The 21,201-nt window shown below is 44.6% G+C and overlaps 1 protein-coding gene across 3 annotated transcripts in view; it reads right to left on the bottom strand.

Annotated features, from left to right (window-relative positions):
• The window catches only part of pkd1b (polycystic kidney disease 1b), a 397,721-nt gene that overhangs the window by 168,935 nt on the left and 207,585 nt on the right, over positions 1 to 21,201 (bottom strand). For all 3 annotated transcript variants that reach the window (XM_088000368.1, XM_088000369.1, XM_088000370.1), the window contains 3 exons: positions 16,878 to 17,034; positions 8,042 to 8,297; positions 6,818 to 7,013 (listed from right to left, as the gene is read on the bottom strand). In XM_088000368.1, the coding sequence (XP_087856494.1) occupies positions 6,818 to 7,013; positions 8,042 to 8,297; positions 16,878 to 17,034 (609 nt within the window). The remainder of the gene's footprint in view (positions 1 to 6,817; positions 7,014 to 8,041; positions 8,298 to 16,877; positions 17,035 to 21,201) is intronic.

Genomic DNA, 21,201 nt, shown 5'->3' with positions numbered 1-21,201 from the left:
AGGAAATAACGAGGAGGCAAGACCAAGGAGAGCCAATGTATCTTATCAGAAGGCTTTTGACAAAGTGCCGCACAGGAGACTACTGAGTAAAATAAGGGCCCATGGTGTTCGAAGCAAGGTGCTAGCATGGATAAAAGCTTGGCTGTCTGGTAGAAAGCGGAGAGTGGGGATAAAAGTGTCCTTCTCAGGATGGCAGCCGATGACAAGTGGTGTTCTGCAAGGCCCAGTGTTGGGACCACATCTTCTCACTTTGTACGTTAACAATCTAGATGAAGGATCTGAGGGCATTCTTGGCTAAGTTTGCAGATGATACAAAGATAGGTAGGGGGACAGATGACATTGAGGAAGCAGGGAGACTGCAGAAAGATTTGGACAAGTTAGGAGAGTGGGCAAAGAAATGGCAGATGGAGTACAACGTAGAAAAGTGTGAGGTCATGCACTTTGGTAGGAAGAATACAGGCATGGACTATTATTGAAATGGGGAGAAAATTCAGAATTCTTCAGTGCAAAGAGACTTGGGAGTTCCAGTTCAGGATTCTCTCAAGGTAAACATGCAGGTTGAGTCAGTAGTTAAGAAGGCAAATGCAATGATGGTATTTATTTTGAGAGGACTTGAATATGAAAACAGGAATGTACTTCTGGGGCTTAATAAGGCTCTAGTCAGACCATATTTGGAGTATTGTGTGCAGTTTTGGGAAAGATGTACTGGCCCTGGAGTATGTTCAGAGGAGGTTCACGAGAACGGTCCCCGGAATGAAAAGCTTAACATATGAGGAACGTTTGAGGATTCTGGGTCTATACTCAATGGAGTTTAGAAGGATGAGTGGTGGAGGTGGGGGCTATCTGATTTAAGCATACAGCATACTAGATGGTTTGGACAGAGTAGATGTTGGGAAGATGTTTCCATTGGTAGGAGATACTAGGGCACAAGGGCATAGCCTTACAGTAATGGGAAGAACTTTTAGAATTGAGATAAGGAGAAACCTCTTCAGCCAAAGAGTGATGAATGTATGGAACTCATTGCCACTGAAGGCTGTGGAGGCCAGGTCATTGTGTATATTTAAGACTGAGATAGATAGTTTCTTGACTGTCAAGGGGATCAAGGGTTATTGGGATAAAGCGAGAGAATGGAGTTGAGAAACTTATCAGCCATGATTGAATGGTGGAGCAGATGGACTGAATGGCCTAATTTCTGCTTCTATGTCTTATGGTTTTATGGTCTTTCTGCACTGTAGGGATTCTAAAAAAAATTGCAGACTATCTCGACTGAGAGGCCTGGGTTCAAATACCTCCTGCTCCTGAGGTGTGTACTAAAACATCTCAACAGGTTTATTAGAAACATTAGTAAAAGTTTTGAAAATTTAGAAAGATTATAAATTAGATCCTGGATTGGGAAGCACGGGTTCAAATTCCACGTGCTCCAGAGCTGTGAGATAGCATCGCTGCATAGATTGCTTAGAAAATATAAAGCAGACCCTGCCTCTCCTTCTCTCCCTACACCTCTTCACTTTTGATGTTTTGCATTGCCCCCCACAATGGACATTGATAAATACTGAATTGGCTGCACAGGTATTTTTACTGGTGGTGGATAGTGGTTAAGAAAATCACAAAATAAAGTCAAGGTGGTTTTTGTTGTGGGAAGGCCACATATTGTGTGTAATTGCACTGTGGAGTATTGGAAAAGAATAAAGCAGACCCCGCTATGGGATCAAGTAACATTCTATTAGTATCTCTACCTTTGAGCTGGGAGGTCCAGGTTCATTCCTACCAGTTTCAGAGGTGTGTAATAACAATTTTGAACAGGTTGATCAGAAAATAAGTTTTTTTTAAAAAAAGCAGACCCTCAGGTGGTCATTGGTGGTGGTTAGTACTTCACAAGAAAAAGGTCACTATGGTTTTGATGGTAGGAAATTCACTCAGTTGTGTGTGATAACACTTCTGGGCTATACAATAAAAGAAGAAACATTATCCATCAATGCCTTTGATGCCATTCGAGAGAGGTGGGCACCACGGGGGAGACAATGCTTTAGTTCTTCTCCAACTCCATTTTGAGTTAGCCCCTTCCCACTTCCCCTCCGCCTCCCTCACTTTTAATGATTTACTTTGCATTTAATGGGCTTTGCCTGTAAGTGTTTAATTAGCTACACGAGTCATTCACTGGTGGCGGTTAATAGTTAAAAACAAAAAAAAATCAGTGTTTTGATGATGGGAACGCTTTGTAAGAACATTTCCACATATAAGCAAAAAAAAAAGAAATTACACACTGCTGTGGTACAGTGCTAATGTCCCTATCTCAAGATCAAAAGGTCCACGTTCAAATCCCATCTGTGCATAACACACCTGGACAGGATGACTTAAAAAAATGCAAGGCAGACCCAGCAATTGGCTGCATAGATGTTTTACTGGTTGTCGTTGGTGCTTAAAAACACAAAATAAGTCAGTGATGTGCTGTTAGGGAAGCCATTCGGCTGTGCATAATAACACTTTCAGAGATAAGTATAAAAATATATGGTGTGGTTCTGTTCGCCGAGCTGGAAGTTTTTGTTGCAAACGTTTCATCCCCTGGCTAGGCGACATCATCAGTGCTTGGGAGCCTCCTGCGAAGCGCTTCTTTGATGTTTCCTCCGGTGTTTATAGTGGTCTGTCCCTGCCGCTTCCGGTTGTCAGTTTCAGCTGTCCACTGTAGTGGTTGGTATATTGGGTCCAGGTCGATGTGTTTGTTGATGGAGTTTGTGGATGAATGCCATGCCTCTAGGAATTCCCTGGCTGTTCTCTGTCTGGCTTGCCCTATGATAGTAGTGTTGTCCCAGTCGAATTCATGTTGCTTGTTGTCTGCGTGTGTGGCTACTAAGGAAAGCTGGTCATGTCGTTTCGTGGCTAGTTGATGTTCATGTATGCGGATTGTTAGCTGTCTTCCTGTTTGTCCTATATAGTGTTTTGTGCAGTCCTTGCATGGTATTTTGTACACTACATTAGTTTTGCTCATGTTGGGTATCGGGTCTTTCGTTCTGGTGAGTTGTTGTCTGAGCGTGGCTGTTGGTTTGTGTGCTGTTATGAGTCCTAGGGGTCGCAGTAGTCTGGCTGTCAGTTCTGAGATGCTCCTGATGTATGGTAGTGTGGCTAGTCCTTTTGGTTGTGGTATGTCCTCATTCCGTGGTCTTTCTCTTAGGCATCTGTTGATGGGTATCCGTTTTTGGCGAATACCTTGTATAGGTGTTCCTCTTCTTCTTTTTGCAGTTCTGGTGTACTGCAGTGTGTTGTGGCCCTTTTGAATAGTGTCCTGATGCAGCTTCGATTGTGTGTGTTGGGGTGGTTACTTTCATAGTTTAGGACTTGGTCTGTGTGTGTGGCTTTCCTGTATACCCTTGTAGTGAATTCTCCATTCGGTGTTCTCTGTACCATCACGTCTAGGAATGGGAGTTGGCTATTCTTTTCTTCTTCTCTCGTCGAATGATATCCTGGTTTCTTCTTTGTCTATGTGTATATTTCTGTAGTATCACTACCAGGGACACCATCACACAAATTGGCCAAAGAACTACAACAGAAACTGAAACACCTGGTCAGCGGATCCAAACACTCTATACAATCAACACAGGAATTCTTGGACATCATCAGAAATATACACATAGACAAAGAAGAAACCATGATATCATTCGACGTGACAGCACTGTTCACTTCGATTGACAAAACTCTAGCCAGAGAAACAATAGCCAACCTACTGGACATACAGAACAGAAAACAGGACGCTGAACCTATCAACAAAGACTGCATACTTAAACTACTGGACTTGTGCCTCACAACACACTTCACATTCAACAACCAGATATACGAACAAATCAACGGAACACCCATGGGATCACCAATCTCGGGACTCATAGCAGAGGCAGTTATGCAAAGGTTAGAACAAACAGTCCTACCACAAATTCAACCCAAACTCTGGGTCAGATGGTACAGAGAACACCGAACGGAGAATTCACTACAAGAGTATACAGGAAAGCCACACACACAGACCAAGTCCTAAACTATGAAAGTAACCACCCCAACACACACAAACGAAGCTGCATCAGGACACTATTCAAAAGGGCCACAACACACTGCAGTACACCAGAACTGCAAAAAGAAGAAGAGGAACACCTATACAAGGTATTCGCCAAAAACGGATACCCGCGCAACTTCATCAACAGATGCCTAAGAGAAAGACCACGGAATGAGGACATACCACAACCAAAAGGACTAGCCACACTACCATACATCAGGAGCATCTCAGAACTGACAGCCAGACTACTGCGACCCCTAGGACTCATAACGGCACACAAACCAACAGCCACGCTCAGACAACAACTCACCAGAACGAAAGACCCGATACCCAACATGAGCAAAACTAATGTAGTGTACAAAATACCATGCAAGGACTGCACAAAACACAATATAGGACAAACAGGAAGACAGCTAACAATCCGCATACATGAACATCAACTAGCCACGAAACGACACGACCAGCTTTCCTTAGTAGCCACACACGCAGACAACAAGCAACATGAATTCGACTGGGACAACACCACTATCATAGGGCAAGCCAGACAGAGAACAGCCAGGGAATTCCTAGAAGCTTGGCATTCATCCACAAACTCCATCAACAAACACATCGACCTGGACCCAATATACCAACCACTACAGCAGACAGCTGAAACTGACAACCGGAAGCGGCAGGGACAGACCACTATAAACACCGGAGGAAACATCAAAGAAGCGCTTCGCAGGAGGCTCCCAAGCACTGATGATGTCGCCTAGCCAGGGGATGAAACGTTTGCAACAAAAACTTCCAGTTCGGCGAACAGAACCACAACAACGAGCACCCGAGCTACAAATCTTCGCACAAACTTTGAATAAAAATATATATAAAGCAGATCCAGTAATTGACTGCACGAGTGTTTTACTAGTAGTGGTTAACACTTAAGCATAAAAAAGGTCATGGTGATTTGGTGGTGCTAAAGCTGATCAGTTATGCGTGACTCCCACATTACTTTCTCTGCAGCACTGAAATTTAAACCTTCAGCTCAGGACTCTCAGATTGGTCTTAAATCTTCCATGTGGAGGTGAGGGAGGGCTGAGAGAGCTCCTTTAAGGCTTCACCTTTAATGGGGACAGAGATTACTGGTATACAGATTATCTGACACTGCTCACTGTATGTTAATAATCAGCACCTAACAGGAAACTGGAACATTTTCATCAGCACCCAGAGAGAATCACTAAGATATTAAATACAAGGAGATGGTCATCAACCTCTCCCAAACAATTCAGTCACACACAACCCACCCTCAACCCTGGATTCAGTATATCCCCCATTGCTCTCATCCAATTCATCTTAATATTATGAATTCCCAAGTGATCTGCTGGAACTGTGAGGTTACTATGGAAACAAACATATGCAGACTGTTGGGAATCCATTCTACATATGCCTGGAACAGTTTGAACTATTTGGATACTCGCTGGTTAGAAATGGGTTTTACCATGTGATTTTTCAGAAATGAAGCCACCTGTTGTTTTCACTGGAAATCAAGTGGCTTTGAAGAAGCAGCTAATCAAAGCTTTCAAGGAGATAACAGTTTATTGCATTAAATTGTGGGAAGAAAAACCAGCTTTTGGGGAAGACTAATGTCCCCTATGCTAATGTCCATATTCCTGATAAAGGGCTTATGCCCGAAACATCAATTTTCCTGCTCCTCGGATTCTGCCTGACCTGCTGTTGTGCTTTTCCAGAACCACACTCTCAACTCTGATCTCCAGCATCAACAGTCTTCACTTTGTCCCCTATGCTAATGGTTGTTTAACAACCCTGTCTGGATTTAGAATTCTATTTTACAGATCCAGGAGTCAGTAAAGGAGGTATCCCTGAAGCTAAAGGCTATTCTCTTGAAATCCTGTTGTTCAGTGGAGGTTTCTGGACCACAGGCATTTCTGTCTGCCGATGAAAGAGTATACTGTAAATGTCCAATTCTGGTTCCAAACAACTAGAATTTAGTAAAAATCAATCCACGGCTGTCACCAAATTAAGTTTCATTGATAGGAAAACCAGTGCGAGCAATCAAGAGATTTTGTCCTTTGCTTCCAGATGCTTAGCACACAGAAGTTGTTGGTTTCCTTTTGACTTGTTAAAACAAAAACTCTACAGAGACTTCTTGTGTTGTGTATGCGTGTCTATGTTTGGAATTAAGGAGACTGAATTTTAATTCTGGACCATTGTTTAGAAATTAATCAGCAGTTGCTGCTTAATTTAAGAATAAATCTTGTTAAGAAGAAATGCATTATTTGGAGTTCATTAAAGAAGTCAGGTGAATGTTTCTTTTATCCAGGATGAAAGCACAAAGAATTGGAATTGGCCATTTTGGTGAATAAATCAAAACATGGATTTCAAGGTGAAGTGGTGGGCCTTGTTTATCAGCACAGTCCTCCCATCCCAGTTATAACAAGACAAGCAACAATCAAGTTACAACAGAGCTTCTGAAATTCACTTTGACCATGAATCTATAGTACGAGTTCTCAAGGATTGGTCTCTCCTATTTCTGTTTTTAACTACAGCAGTTGCTACATATATCTGTTATGAACCTATCTGCTTGCATTGTCCTGGAATGGTTTTGCCAGAGTTTCTGCACCTGACCATCATGTGGGAGACAGAGAAAAGAGAGAGAGAGTGAGAGAGAGAGAAAGAGAGGAAGATATCTATAAGACAAAATCTTAGATCCATCTGTGACTCTTATTTTCACAGTGTCATGTTTCTGTCTGATGCTTGACTTGATACTGTTATTAAATATCTTACCTGCATTCCTGCACCAGCCAGTTTTCACCATGACTTCATACTTATAGTGTCCGTGTTGTCCACAGAGTGGGATAATGCCAACACGGTTGATATCGATGTAGTCCAGCTTGTGGGCAATGAGTACCATCACTACGTAGACAGCAAATACCAACATACAGCTGATTGCCACCACCATGTTCTGCACTGGCCTGTCTGCCTGCAAATCACAAACAGTCCATGTGAGAACTTGGGAGACAGCCACAGAGTCCTGACAGCTCCACTCTATGGGCTGCCTGTGGCAACTGTCTTGAACCAGCTGGTTTTCAAAGATTGCACACCGAGCCTGGGACTGGCTGCTGCAGAAAGTAGGCAGATGACACCCTGATGGGCAAAGACAGCAACATTACCACCACCCTCCACCTCATAACCCTAACCTCAAATAATCCTTTGTGTCCCCAAATCCCAAGCCCCCATCTTTATGGGTTCAATACATGAATTAAATTTGAAAAAGTCACCACAAAGTCCCATTGGGCTGCTATCAGTTGCACTCCAGTCACAAGTGACCCATGTCAATTTTAAGAGGAGATTCTTGCCAATTAGCTCCCATCGGGCACTGCAGCAACAGTACAGCTCACACAGCAGTGACAAATCCTGGTCTAGTATCACCGTCATTGGATATGAAGTCCCTAATGTTTGAAGTGTTAGTGTGTACAATGTTAGCAATAGGAGTTAAAGTAGACAATTGCTATGAAACTGAAGATTAACAGGAGCTTTCAGTAAAACTGTGGTATATCAGTCTATTCTGTCTACCTATCAGTCTACCTATCGCATTTCCAACGCCCCTCCCCCAAGTCCCTCCTCCTTACCTTTTATCTTAGCCTGCTTGGCACACTTTCCTCATTCCTGAAGAAGGGCTCATGCCCGAAATGTCGATTCTCCTGCTCCTTGGATGCTGCCTGACCTGCTGTGCTTTTCCAGCAACACATTTTCAGCTCTGATCTCCAGTATCTGTAGTCCTCACTTTGTCCTATATCAGTCTATTGTAAAGTATTGTCTGTTCCTTAGAGACACACCTTTAGACAGACTTTGCTTAATAGAGGTGTGTTATTAGGAGGTTATGTCATAGGGAGATTTGCAGGGAGGATAGATCATGGGAGGAATGTTTCGTGGTTTAATTGGCAAAATATTTCCGACAGAAAGCCTTGTTGAAATGTGCAAGAACAATAGCATGGAGAATATACATACCGGTGCAAGAAACTCCACCGCATTTGGAGACACAAAGAGGCTAGCCCCGAAGACAGTGAGATGCCGAGTGAGGCACACAGCTTCCTCCAGCCTGGTCCACTGTGTGGGCACAATGCCTTCTGTCCTCCACTGCAAACTCTGGAAATCAAAGTACTGGCACAGCGAGGTATAGGTGGTGATTGTGATGCCGACTCGGGCAGAAGAGAAACAGTTGGAAACGGTGACAAACAACTGCTCGGTGGTGCTGTCATACATCCTGCAACAACCAGGAGTTAGTGAGTAAGTTTAATGGTCCCACCCTCAAGGAGACAGAAAAACTAAAGACATCAGCCCCAGGAAATGATGATTTTCTGATGAGTGCATGCCAATCATATGGGCTGCTTTATCCTGGATGATGCCAAGCTTCTTGAGCATTGTTGGAGTTGCACCCATCCAGGAAAATGGAGAGTACTCTATCACACTGCTGACTTGTGCCTTGTAGATGTTGGACAGGTTTTAGGGAATCAGGAGGTCAGTCACTCACTGTATTATCCCGACCCTCTGACCTGCTCTTATAGCCACTGTATTTATGTGGCAATTCCAACACAGTTTCTAGTCAATGGTAATCCCCCAGGATGTCGACAGCAGGGGGATTTAGCGATGATAACACTTTTGAATATAAAGGGGTGATTGTTTCTTCCTGAACATGGGCACTGCCTGAAATTTGTGTGGCACGATTGTTACTTGTCATTTGTCAGCCTGAGCTTGGATACTGTCCAGGTCTTGTTCAAATGCAACTTCATTATCTGAGGAGTTGCAATCATTGGTGAACATTTCCACTTCTGACCTTATGATGGAGGGAAGGTCATTGATGAAACTGCTGGACACTATCCTGAGGAATTCCTGCAGTAATATTGCATGAATAAGATGATCAATTGCCAACAAAAGCACCATCTTCCTATATGCTAGGTATGACTCCAATTGCTTCTCGAGACTTTGCTTCTCGATTCCAATTGACTAATTCTTTCTTAATATAACCTTAGAAACCAGAAGCAGTGTAGGCCAATCAGCCCTTCAAGCCTGCTCTACCATTCAACATGGCTGATTTTCTAATTCAACGTTACATTCACTCTTTCTTTGCATACCCCATAATGCCTTTAATATCTCAAAAATTATCTGCCTCTTTGTTGAGTATATTCAGTGATTTGGCTTCCACAGCCTTCTGTATTAGAGAATTCCACAGTTTGACCATTCTGCCTGAAGAAATGCTTCCTGATCTCAGTCCAAAATGGCCTACCCCTCCTACATCATCTGTTTCTAGAGTCCTTAATCAGGGTAACCATCCTCCGTGCATCTATTTTGGCCAGCTATGTTAAAATTTAATACATTTCAGTCAGATCCTCTCTCATTCTACCAGTGAATACAGGTCCAGTCAAAATCATCTCACCTCAAAGGACAGTCCTGCCATCCCGGATATCAGCCTGGTGAACCTTCACTGCACTCCCTCTCTGACAATCATTTTCCTCTATTAAGGAGAGAGACCAAAACTGCACACAATAAACAAGGTGCAGTATTATAATATCCTTTATAACTTCAGCAAGACATCCCTACTCCTGAACTCAAATCCTCTTGCAATGAAGGCCACAAACCATTTGCCTTCACAACTGCTCGCTGCACTTGTCTGTCTACTTTCATTGACTGACAAGACATACAGATGTTTTTGCATTTCACATTTTCCAATATATCCCCAGTTAAATAATACTCTGCCTTTCTATTTTTCATACAAAGCATATAACCTCTACACTGTCATGCCCACACACTCAACTTGTCTCAATCACATGGGCACCCACATGGGCCCCAGCTATGCCTGCCTCGTCGTAGGATATGTGGAACAGTCCATCTTCCGCAGCTACACTGGCACCACCCCCCACCTTTTCCTCCGCTACATCGATGACTGTATCGGCGCCGCCTCGTGCTCCCATGAGGAGGTTGAACAGTTCATCCACTTTACCAACACCTTCCACCCCGACCTCAAATTCACCTGGACCGTCTCAGACTCCTCCCTCCCCTTCCTAGACCTTTCCATTTCTATCTCGGGTGACCGAATAGACACGGACATCTAGTATAAACAGACCGACTCCCACAGCTACCTGGACTACACCTCCTCCCACCCTGCCCCCTGTAAAAACACCATCCCATATTCCCAATTCCTTCGTCTCCGCCGCATCTGCTCCCAGGAGGACCAGTTCCAAAACCGTACAACCCAGATGGCCTCCTTCTTCAAGGACCGCAATTTCCCACCAGACGTAGTCGACGATGCCCTCCACCGCATCTCTTCCACTTCCTGCTCCTCCGCCCTTGAGCCCCGCCCCTCCAACCGCCACCAGGACAGAACCCCACTGGTCCTCACCTACCACCCCACCAACCTCCATGTACAACGTATCATCCGCCGTCATTTCCGCCACCTCCAAACAGACCCCACCACCAGTGATATATTTCCCTCCCCTCCCCTATCAGCGTTCTGAAAAGACCATTCCCTCTGTGACTCCCTCGTCAGGTCCACACCCCCCACCAACCCAATCTCCACTCCCCGCACCTTCCCCTGCAACCGAAAGAAATGCAAAACTTGCGCCCACACCTCCCCCCTTACTTCCCTCCAAGGCCCCAAGGGACACTTCCATATCCGCCACAAATTCACCTGCACCTCCACACACATCATCTATTGCATCCGCTGCACCCGATGTGGCCTCCTCTATATTGGGGAGACAGGCCACCTACTTGCGGAACGTTTCAGAGAACACCTCTGGGACACCCGGACCAACCAACCCAACCACCCCGTAGCCCAACACTTTAACTCCCCCTCCCACTCCACCAAGGACATGCAGGTCCTTGGACTCCTCCATCGCCAGACCATGACAACACGACGGTTGGAGGAAGAGCGCCTCATCTGCCTGGGAACCCTCCAACTACAAGGGATGAACTCAGATTTCTCCAGTTTCCTCATTTCCCCTCCCCCCACCTTGTGTCAGTCAAATCCCTCGAACTCAGCACCGCCTTCCTAACCTGCAATCATCTTCCTGACCTCTCTGCCCCCACCCCACTCCGGCCTATCATCCTCACCTTGACCTCCCTCCACCTATCGCATTTCCAAAGCCCCTCCCCCAAGTCCCTCCTCCCTACCTTTTATCTTAGCCTGCTGGACACACTTTCCTCATTCCTGAAGAAGGACTTATGCCCGAAACGTCGATTCTCCTGTTCCTTGGATGCTGCCTGACCTGCTGCGCTTTTCCAGCAACACATTTTCAGCTCTGATCTCCAGCATCTGCAGCCCTCACTTTCTCTCAATCACCCTGAAGCCTCCTTCCATCCTCGAAATAACTCAAACTTGTATCTAGTTTTGTGTCATCAACAAACCTGGAAATATTACATTTGGTTCCTCATCCAAGTCACTTAGAAGGCCCTATAGGAGGGCGCAGTCCTGGACTTAACTTTAGGTAAGGAAATCAAATGGAAACATAACGCATACATAAGATCTAGGCAACTGAAAACTGATGAAGTTTTGGAAGAATATCGGGAAAGTAGGACCAATCTGAAATGAGGAATTAAGAGGGCTAAAAGGGGTCATGAAATACCTTTAGCAAACAGGGTTAAGGAAAATACCAAAGTTTTTTAATCATATATAAGGAGCAAGAGGGTAACGAGTGAAAGGCTTGGCCCATTCAAGGACAAAGGAGGAAAGTTATGCGTGGAGTCAGAGAAAATAAGTGAGCTTCTTAAAGAGTACTTTGCATCAGTATTCACTGAGGAAAGGGACATGGTGGATGTTGAGGTTTGGGACAGATATTTGACTACTCACGGTCCTGCTCCTTTGATGCTGCCTGACGTGCTGCACTTTTCCAGCAACACATTTTTCAGTTCTGATCTCCAGCATCTGCAGTCCTCACTTTCTCCTTACTCAAGGTCAAGTCAACATAAGGAGGGAGGATCCATCCCAGGTTAATGAAGGAAGCAAGAGAGGAAATAGCTGGGGCCTTAACAGATATCTTTGCAGCATCCTTGAACATGGGTGAGGACTCAGAGGACTGGAGAATTGTTAATGTTGTCCCCTTGTTTAAGAAGGGTACACGGATAATCCAGTGAGCCAGACGTCAGTGGTAGGGAAGCTGCTGGAGAAGATACTGAGGAATAGGATTTATTTACATTTGGAAGAAAATAGGCTTATTGGTGATAGGCAGCATGGTTTTGTGCAGGGAAGGTCATGTCTTACCAACTTAGTAGAATTCTTTGAGGAAATAACAAAGTAGATTGATGAGGGAAGGGCTGTAGATGTCATATACTTGGACTTCAGTAAGGCATTTGAAAAGGTTCCCCATGGCAGGCTGATGGAGAAAGTGAAATTGCATAGGGTCCAGGGTGTATTAGCTAGATGGATAGAGAACTGGCTGGGCAGCAGGAGACAGAGTAGTCGTGGAAGGGAGTTTCTCAAAATGAAGAACTATGACCACTGATGTTCCTCAGGGATCCGTGCTGGGACCACTGTTGTTTGTGATATTATATACATATAAAAAAATGATCTTGATGTCGGTATAGGTTGTATGATTAGCAAGTTTGCAGATGACACTAAGATTGGTGAAGTAGCAGACAGTGAATGGGGACTGTTAGAGAATGCAGCAGATTGGAGAGCTGGGCAGCGAAATGGCAGATGGGGTTCAATCCGGGCAAATGCGAGGTGATGCATTTTGGAAGATCTGATTCAATAGCGAACTGTATGGTAAATGGAAAAGCCCTGGGGAAAATTGATGTACCGAGAGATCTGGGTGTTCAGGTCCATTGTACCCTGAAGGTGGCAATGCAGGTCAGTAAAGTGGTCAAGAAGGCATACGGCATGCTTTCCTTCATTGGATGGAGTATTGTGTATGAGAGTTGGGAGGTCATTTGACAGTTGTATAGGACTTTAGTTCAGCCACACTTGGAATACAGAAGTGCCCCTGTACCCACGGGAGATATGTTCCAAGACCCAACACAGAAGCCTGAAACCAAGGATCGTAGCGAACTCATTCTTTAAATGGGAAATTTGCCTCCCTGGCAGCACCTTGCTCCCTGGTTCTGGAATGTTCCATGTAATATGTTCAGGCCACGGTAAACCACAGGTGACTGAAACCGCGGAAACCGATTCCATGGATACGGCGGTCGCCCTGTACTGCATACAGTTCTGGTCACCACATTACCAAAAGGATGTGGATGCTTTGGAGACGGTGTAGAGGAGGTTCACCAGGATGTTGCCTGGTATGGAGGGCACGAGCTATGAGGAGAGGTTAAGTAGATTAGGATTATTTTCAATAAAAAGGCAGCGGTTGAGGGGGGACCTGTTTGAGGTCTACAAAATCATGAGAGGTATAGGCAGGGTGGATAGCAAGAAGCATTTTCCCAGAGTGGGGGATTCAATTACTGACAGTCACAAGTTCAAGAGAAGAGGGGAAAAATTCAGGTTTCAAACAACGGAGGCCCTACAGGAGGGTACAATGTACAAGAAGAATACTTAAAAAATGAAGTTAGGGGAACAAAAAGAAGGCATGGAAAAAAAATGGCAGGCAAAATAAAGAAAAATCCTAAATTGTTTATACAGATACTTTCAGGGTAAAAGGATAACAATGGACTGACTAAGAACCTATTAAGGTCCACAGTAATAATTTAAGCTTGGAGCTGGAGGGTATAAATAGGCTTCAAAATGAATACTCCTGAGAGGGACGATGTTGTCATGGAAATCAACAGCATAGGTTCTGAATGCTCTGGCAGGCTTAAAAGAGGTTGGGTGAACTTTATCTCAGGTTGTTGAGTGAGACAAGGGAGGAAACAGTAGAGGCACACTCTGACTACTGGAGAGGTGATTGGAGGACAGCCAATGAAGCAAGGGATAAACCAAAAAGCTACAGGCCCATCTGTCTAACCTCAGTGGTGGGGAAACAGTTGGAAGCAATTTTGAGGGGCAGATTTAATATATATTTGGAGAAGCACTCAGCATGGTTTTGTCACAAAATGTCATGCCTGACCAACTTGACTGAATTATTTTTAAGTGGTCACCCAGTATGTAGAGGAATGCAATGATTTTGGTGCAGTTTACTTGGATTTTAGCAAAGGTCTAGATAAGGTCCTGCATGAGAGACTAATAGCAAAGGTAAGAGCCTATTGGGATCCAAGGAAATTTAGCTCATTGCATTCTGAATTGGCTGAGTGGCAGAAAGCAGAGGTCATGGTCAATGAGTGTTTTTGTGACTGGACATCTGTATCTAGTGGTTCCATAGGCTCAGTGCTGAGGTCCTTGCTGTTTGTACGATACATAAATGATTTAGACTTGAATTTGGAGGGTTGATCAGCAAGTTCATGGATGATACAGCAATTAAGGAGGTGGTAAATAATATGGCAGACAGTCTGAGAGTGTATGAGGATACACATTCCACCACAGAACATCCCAGATGGCTTCATTCTTCAAAGACCGCAATTTTCCCTCCCACATGGTTGACGATGCCCACCAGCACATCTCCTCTACTTCCTCTATCTCTGTCCTTGAACTCCATCCCTCCAATCACAACATGGACAGACTCCCCTGGTTCTCACCTTCCACCCCACCAACCTCGGGATACATTGTATCATCCTCTACCATTACCTTCAAACAGACTCCACCACCAGGGATATATTTCCCTCGCCACCACTATATGCATTCCAGAGAGACAATTCCCTCCGCGACTCCCTTGCTAGGTCCACACCCCTCACCAACCCACCTTCCAATCTTGGTTCCTTCCCCTGCCAACGCAAGAGGTACAAAACCCTCACCCATACCTCCCCCCTCACTTCCGTCCAAGGTCCCAAAGGATCCTTGCACATCCAACAGAGGTTTACCTGTACTTCCACACACATCATCTACTGTGTCCGTTGCTCCCGTTGTGGTCTCCTCTACACTGGGGAGACAGGATGCCAGTTTGTGGAACATTTCAGAGAACACCTCTGGGACACACACACACTAAACAATCCCACCACCCTGTGACCGAACACTTCAACTTCCCCTCACACTCTGCCAAGGACATGCAGGTCCTGGGCCTCCTCCATTGGCTACCCCTAACCAACCCCGATGCCTGGAGGAAGAACGCTTCATCTTCCGCCTTGGGACCCTCCAACCACATGGAAGTCATGTAGATTTCACCAGTTTCCTCATCTACCCTCCCTCCATCTCATCCCAGATCCAACCTTCCAACTCGGCATTGTCCTCCCTGTCCATCTTCCCTTCCTACCTATCTGTTTCACCCTCCTCTCCAACCTATCACTTTCAGCCCCACCTTCATATACCTAGTTGACAAGCATCCTTCCACTATTATCCTCTGCTTTCTACCATCAGTTGTGAGGAGAGATTGGAAAGACTGGGGCTGTCTTCCTTAGAGCAGATGAGATTGAGAGAGGACATGTTAGAAATATATAAAATTTTTACAAGCATAGAAAGGGTAGACATAAAGACACTTTTCCCCTTGATGACAGGATCATTGACCAGGGGCATAAATTTAAGGGTGGTGAGTATCCAGAAACTTATTGTCTATAGGAGCGTAGAGGCAGAAACCGCCAATATATTGAAAATGTATTTAGATGTGCACTTATGATGCTAAGGCATATAAAGAAGTCAACTAAGTGCTAGAATAATTCAGTGATTGTTATTGACTAGTGCAGTCTCAATGGGCTGAAAGGCCTTGTCTCTGCTATACACCTCGATGACTCGAGCTAGAGTCCAAGCATTGATCCTTTGTGGCCACCCACTACTCACCTCCTCCCATCTGGAAAAGACTCAATTATTCCCACTCTCTTATTCCTGCCTGTCCATCAGTTCTTGATCCATGATAATATATTACCCCCACCCACTTGCTCTAAGTTTGCCCAATAACCACTTATCAAATACCTTCTTGAAATCCAAATACACCTTATGTGCCATTCTTCTCTCTCATTGAACAGTTCCAGGATCTTTCGAATCCTGGAAAATATCTACCAATCCATCCAATATTTCCAGGGCCATATCCTTTAGTACTCTGGGATGTAGATTATCAGAACCTGGGGACTTGTCAGATTTTAGGGAAAACACAGGAGATTGGCACTAGGTAGTGACACTCATTTGAAGAACAGGTTGAGACACAATGAGCCTCCTACTGCACCATAACACCTCGGTGATTCCTTCCATGTCGATACATCAATATCATGGGATTCCATCCGTAAGGGCATTGTGGGTCTTCCTATGCCAAGCGAACTGCAGTGGTTCAAGAAGGCAGCTCACCTTCTCAAGGACAACTAGGGATGGGCAGTAAATACTGGCCCAGCCAGCAATGCCCACATCCTATGAATGAATTGTAAAATAATGTTTTAGCAACTGTTGTGTCATACTTCAGGTGTTTCATATACAGCTTCCGCATTGAAATCCACTCCCCTGTGTACAAAGCGTTTCAGTCTGGGCTGGCGTGAAACATTAACCCTGTTTCTTTATCCACAGATGACGAATGATCTTTTGAGTTTTTCCAGCATTTTCAGTTTGATGTTTCCAAAGAGCTACAGCTGGACAATTGTTTATGACTGTGTGATCCTAGGATATCAAGTACCAAGAATGACTATACACAATGGTCAGGTATTGCCCATTCCATCCGGTAAGGAGGGGTCTCCAGCAACTGCCTTCTTTGAGGGAGACTGCTGGTTATAAAAGATCTCATTGTAATTACATCATCCGCGTAACTGTGCAAAATGGTTTCTAAAACTGCTGCTGGAGTCTGTACTGGAAGTTTAGAATCAACTCTATTCCCAATAACAACTTAACATGAGAGATTGTACTCACTCAGGAGATAGGAAGATGGTGTGTTCGACACTTAAACGTTCCCTAGTGGGATATAGAATGATTCCTCTTGTTGCATTATCTAGGGATCCATTAAACTGTGGGTTGTTGTTGACATGAAGACGGACAAAAGGGTCTGGGTCCTGGGCACCTTCAAGATCTGAGGAGAAAGTGAGATTCTAAATCATCAGGGTAAGACTTGACCTCATGGCCAAAGTTAAAATTGTTGGGTTGGCAGCTGGGAATCCTCGAGATAGAGAAATGGATTTAAAGAGTACCCACTGAGGTCAGGTGTCCAAGAGGACTTTGCAAACTGAATAAGGGTTAGAAATAGGATGGTGACAGAGATGTTTCTCAGTTCTTGTAAAAAACTGTCTTTTTGGTTTGTTAATGAGCTCTCACCTGTCCTGAAGGTGTAGATTCATATTGAAGTTTGATTCTAGGACAGGTAATCACATTCTTTGTCAGAGAGGTAGGTTTAAAAGAATAGAGAAAAAGAAGAAGAGGGGTTTAAGGGAGGAATTCTAAAGTTGTACGTCTAACTTAGTGAAGCGTCAATAAAGTGTGGCGCTTGAAAAAGCACAGTAGGTCAGGCAGCATTCAGGAGCAGGTGAGGCAATGCATCGGGCAGGACCCTTCATCAGGAGTCAGTGAAGGTACAGCTGCCAACAATAGTGAACCAGATTTTTTTTAAAAACCAACAATCACCAGTAGTTACATGGGCACCATCAGACTTTTAATTTTAAGTTCTGTTTTCCCTGAACTTAAATTCCTCAATCTACCATTGTAATATATGAACCGAGTATCCTCAGAGCATTCCCTGGGTTTCTGGATTACTAATCCACAATAATACCAATGTACTATTGGCTCCTGCATTTTCTACAGATGAACACAAAAATGGGATATCATGTACAGTTTGAACATTTATTGGATGGACAGCCAGTGTGCAACAGTAAACATGGAGTGTTGCATGAACAGAGCTTGTTGCAGGTTAGGATAAGTTTTGAACAAGCTCACGTTTGCAAAACAGTGATATAACGATTGTACTTACACTGTTAGAACATAGAACAAAGAAAATAGAACAATGCAGCACAATACAGGCCCTTCGGCCCATCATGTTGTGCCGAGCATTTATCTTAATCTAAGATCAACCTAACCTACACATCCCTCATTTTACTGCCATCCATGTGCTTGTCCAGCAGTCACTTAAATGTCCCTAATGTCTCTGACTCTACTACCACCGCTGGCAGTGCCTTCCACACACCCACCCCTCTCTTCATAAAGAACCAACTTCTGACATCGCCCCTATACCTTCCTCCCATCAGCTTAAAATTATGACCCCTCATGACAGCCATTTCTGCCCTGGGGAAAAGTCTCTGGCTTTCTACTCTACCTATGCCTCTCATTGCCTTGTACACCTTGATCAAGTCACCTCTCTTTTTTTTTCTCTCCAGTGTGAAAATCCCGAGCTCACTCAACCTCTCTTCATAAGACAAGCCCTTCAATCCAGGCAGCATCCTGGTAAATCTCATCTGCAGCCTGTCATAGAGTCATAGAGGCATAAAGATGTACAGCATGGAAACAGACCCTTCGGTCCAACCCATCCATGCCGACCAGATATCCCAACCCAAAATAGTCCCACCTGCCAGCACCCAGCCCATATCCCTCCAAACTTGATATACCCATCCAAATGCCTCTTAAATGTTGCAATTGTACCAGCCTCCACCACATCCTCTGGCAGCCCATTCCATACATGTACCACCCTCTGAGTGAAAACGTTGCCCCTTAGGTTTCTTTTATATCTTTCCCCTCTCACCCTAAACCCATGCCCTCTAGTTCTGGACTCCCCGACCCCAGGGAAAAGACTTGGTTTATTTATCCTATCCGTGCCCCTCAATTTTGTAAACCTCCATAAGGTCACTCCTCAGCCTCCGACACTCCAGGGAAAACAGCCCCAACCTGTTCAGCCTCTCCCTGTAGCTCAGATCCTCCAACCCTGGCAACATTCTTGTAAATCTTTTCTGAACCCTTTCAAGTTTCACAATGTCTTTCCGATAGGAAGGAGACCAGAATTGCATGCAATATTCCAACAGTGGCCTGACCAATGTCCTGTACAGCCGCAACATGACCTCCCAACTCCTGTACTCAATACTCTGACCAATAAAGGAAAGCATGCCAAACTCCTTCTTCACCATCCTATCTACCTGCGACTCCACTTTCAAGGAGCTGTGAACCTGCACTCCAAGGTCTCTTTGTTCAGCAACACTCCCTAGGACCTTACCATTAAGTGTATAAGTCATGCTAAGATTTGCTTTCCCAAAACGCAGCACCTCGCATGTATCTGAATTAAACTCCATCTGCCACTTCTCAGCCCATTGGCCCATCTGATCCAGATCCTGTTATAATCTGAGGTAACCCTCTTCGCTGTCCACTACACCTCCAATTTTGGTGTCATCTGCAAACTTACTAACTGTACTTCTTATGCTCACATCCAAATCATTTATGTAAATGACAAAAAGTAGAGGGCCCAGAACCGATCCTTGTGGCACTCCACTGGTCACAGGCCTCCAGTCTGAAAAACAATCCTCCACCACCACCCTCTGTCTTCTACCTTTGAGCCAGTTCTGTATCCAAATGTCTAGTTCTCCCTGTATTCCGTGAGATCTAACCTTGCTAATCAGTGTCCCATGGGGAACCTTGTCGCACACCTTAATGAAGTCCAAAAAATCACATCTACTGCTCTGCCCTCATCAATCTTCTTTGTTACTTCATCAAAAAACTCAATCAAGTTTGTGAGACATGATTTCCCACGCACAAAGCCATGTTGACTATCCCAAATCAGTCCTTGCCTTTCCAAATACATGTACATCCTGTCCCTCAGGATTCTCTCCAACAATTTGCCCACCACCGAGGTCAGGCTCACCGGTCTATAGTTCCCTGTCTTGTCTTTAAACAGTGGCACCATGTTTGCCAACCTCCAGTCTTCCGGCACTTCACCTGTGACTATCGATGATACAAATATCTCAGCAAGAGGCCCAGCAATCACTTCTCTAGCTTCCCACAGAGTTCTTGGGTACTCCTACTTTCTTTATAGGTGTGAGGCAGCTCATTCCATACACGTACCACCCAGTGGGTGGCACGGTGGCACAGTGGTTAGCACTGCTGCCTCACAGCGCCAGAGACCCGGGTTCAGTTCCCGCCTCAGGCGACTGTCTGTGTGGAGTTTGCATGTTCTCCTCGTGTCTGTGTGGGTTTCCTCCGGGTGCTCCGGTTTCCTCCCACAGTCCAAAAGATGTGCAGGGTCAGGTGAATTGGCCATGCTAAATTGCCCGTAGTGTTAGGTAAGGGGTAAATGTAGGGGTATGGGTGGGTTTCGCTTCGGCGGGTCGGTGTGGACTTGTTGGGCCGAAGGGCCTGTTTCCACACTGTAATGTAATCTAATGTAATCTAAAAAAAACCTGACCAGGTCCTGCGGATTGATCCATCTTTAACTATTTCAAGACATTCAGCACTTCCTCCTCTGTAATCTGGACATTTTGCAAGATGTCACCATCTATTTCCCTACAGTCTATATCTCCATATCCTTTTCCACAGTAAATACTGATGCAAAATATTCATTTAGTATCTCCCCCATTTTCTGTGGCTCCACACAAAGGCCGCCTTGCTGATCTTTGAGGGGCCCTATTCTCTCCCTACTTACCCTTTTGTCCTTAATATATTTGTAAAAGCCCTTTGGATTCTCCTTAATTATATTTGCCAAAGCGATCTCATGTCCCTGTTTTGCCCTCCTGATTTCCCTCTTAAGTATACTCCTACTTTCTTTATACTCTAAGGATTCACTCGATCTATCCTGTCTGTACCTGACATATGCTTCCTTCTTTTTCTTAACCAAACCCTCAATTTCTTTCGTCATCCAGCATTCCCTATACCTACCAGCCTTCCCTTTCACCCTGACAGGAATATACTTTCTCTGGATTCTTGCTGTCTCATTTCTGAAGGCTTCCCATTTTCCAGCTGTCCCTTTACCTGTGAACATCTGCCTCCAATCAGTTTTTCAAAGTTCTTGCCTAATACCGCCAAAATTGGCCTTTCTCCAATTTAGAACTTCAACTTTTAGATCTGGTCTATCCTTTTCCATTACTATTTTAAAACGAATAGAATTATGATCGCTAGCCCCAAAGTGCTCCCCCACTGACACCTCAGTCACCTGCCCTGCCTTATTTCCCAAGAGTAGGTCAAGTTTTGCACTTTCTCTAGTAGGTACATCCACATACTGAATCAGAAAATTGTCTTGTACACACTTAAGAAATTCATCTCCACCTAAACT

The sequence above is a fragment of the Chiloscyllium plagiosum genome, unplaced genomic scaffold (genome assembly GCF_037043375.1).
Source record: "Chiloscyllium plagiosum isolate Xiang-an unplaced genomic scaffold, Cpla_swu_hap1 HiC_scaffold_25, whole genome shotgun sequence".
Classification (NCBI taxonomy): Eukaryota; Metazoa; Chordata; class Chondrichthyes; order Orectolobiformes; family Hemiscylliidae; genus Chiloscyllium; species Chiloscyllium plagiosum.
Note: the sequence above shows the minus strand (reverse complement) of the source record. Positions and strands in the feature narration are given on the sequence as shown.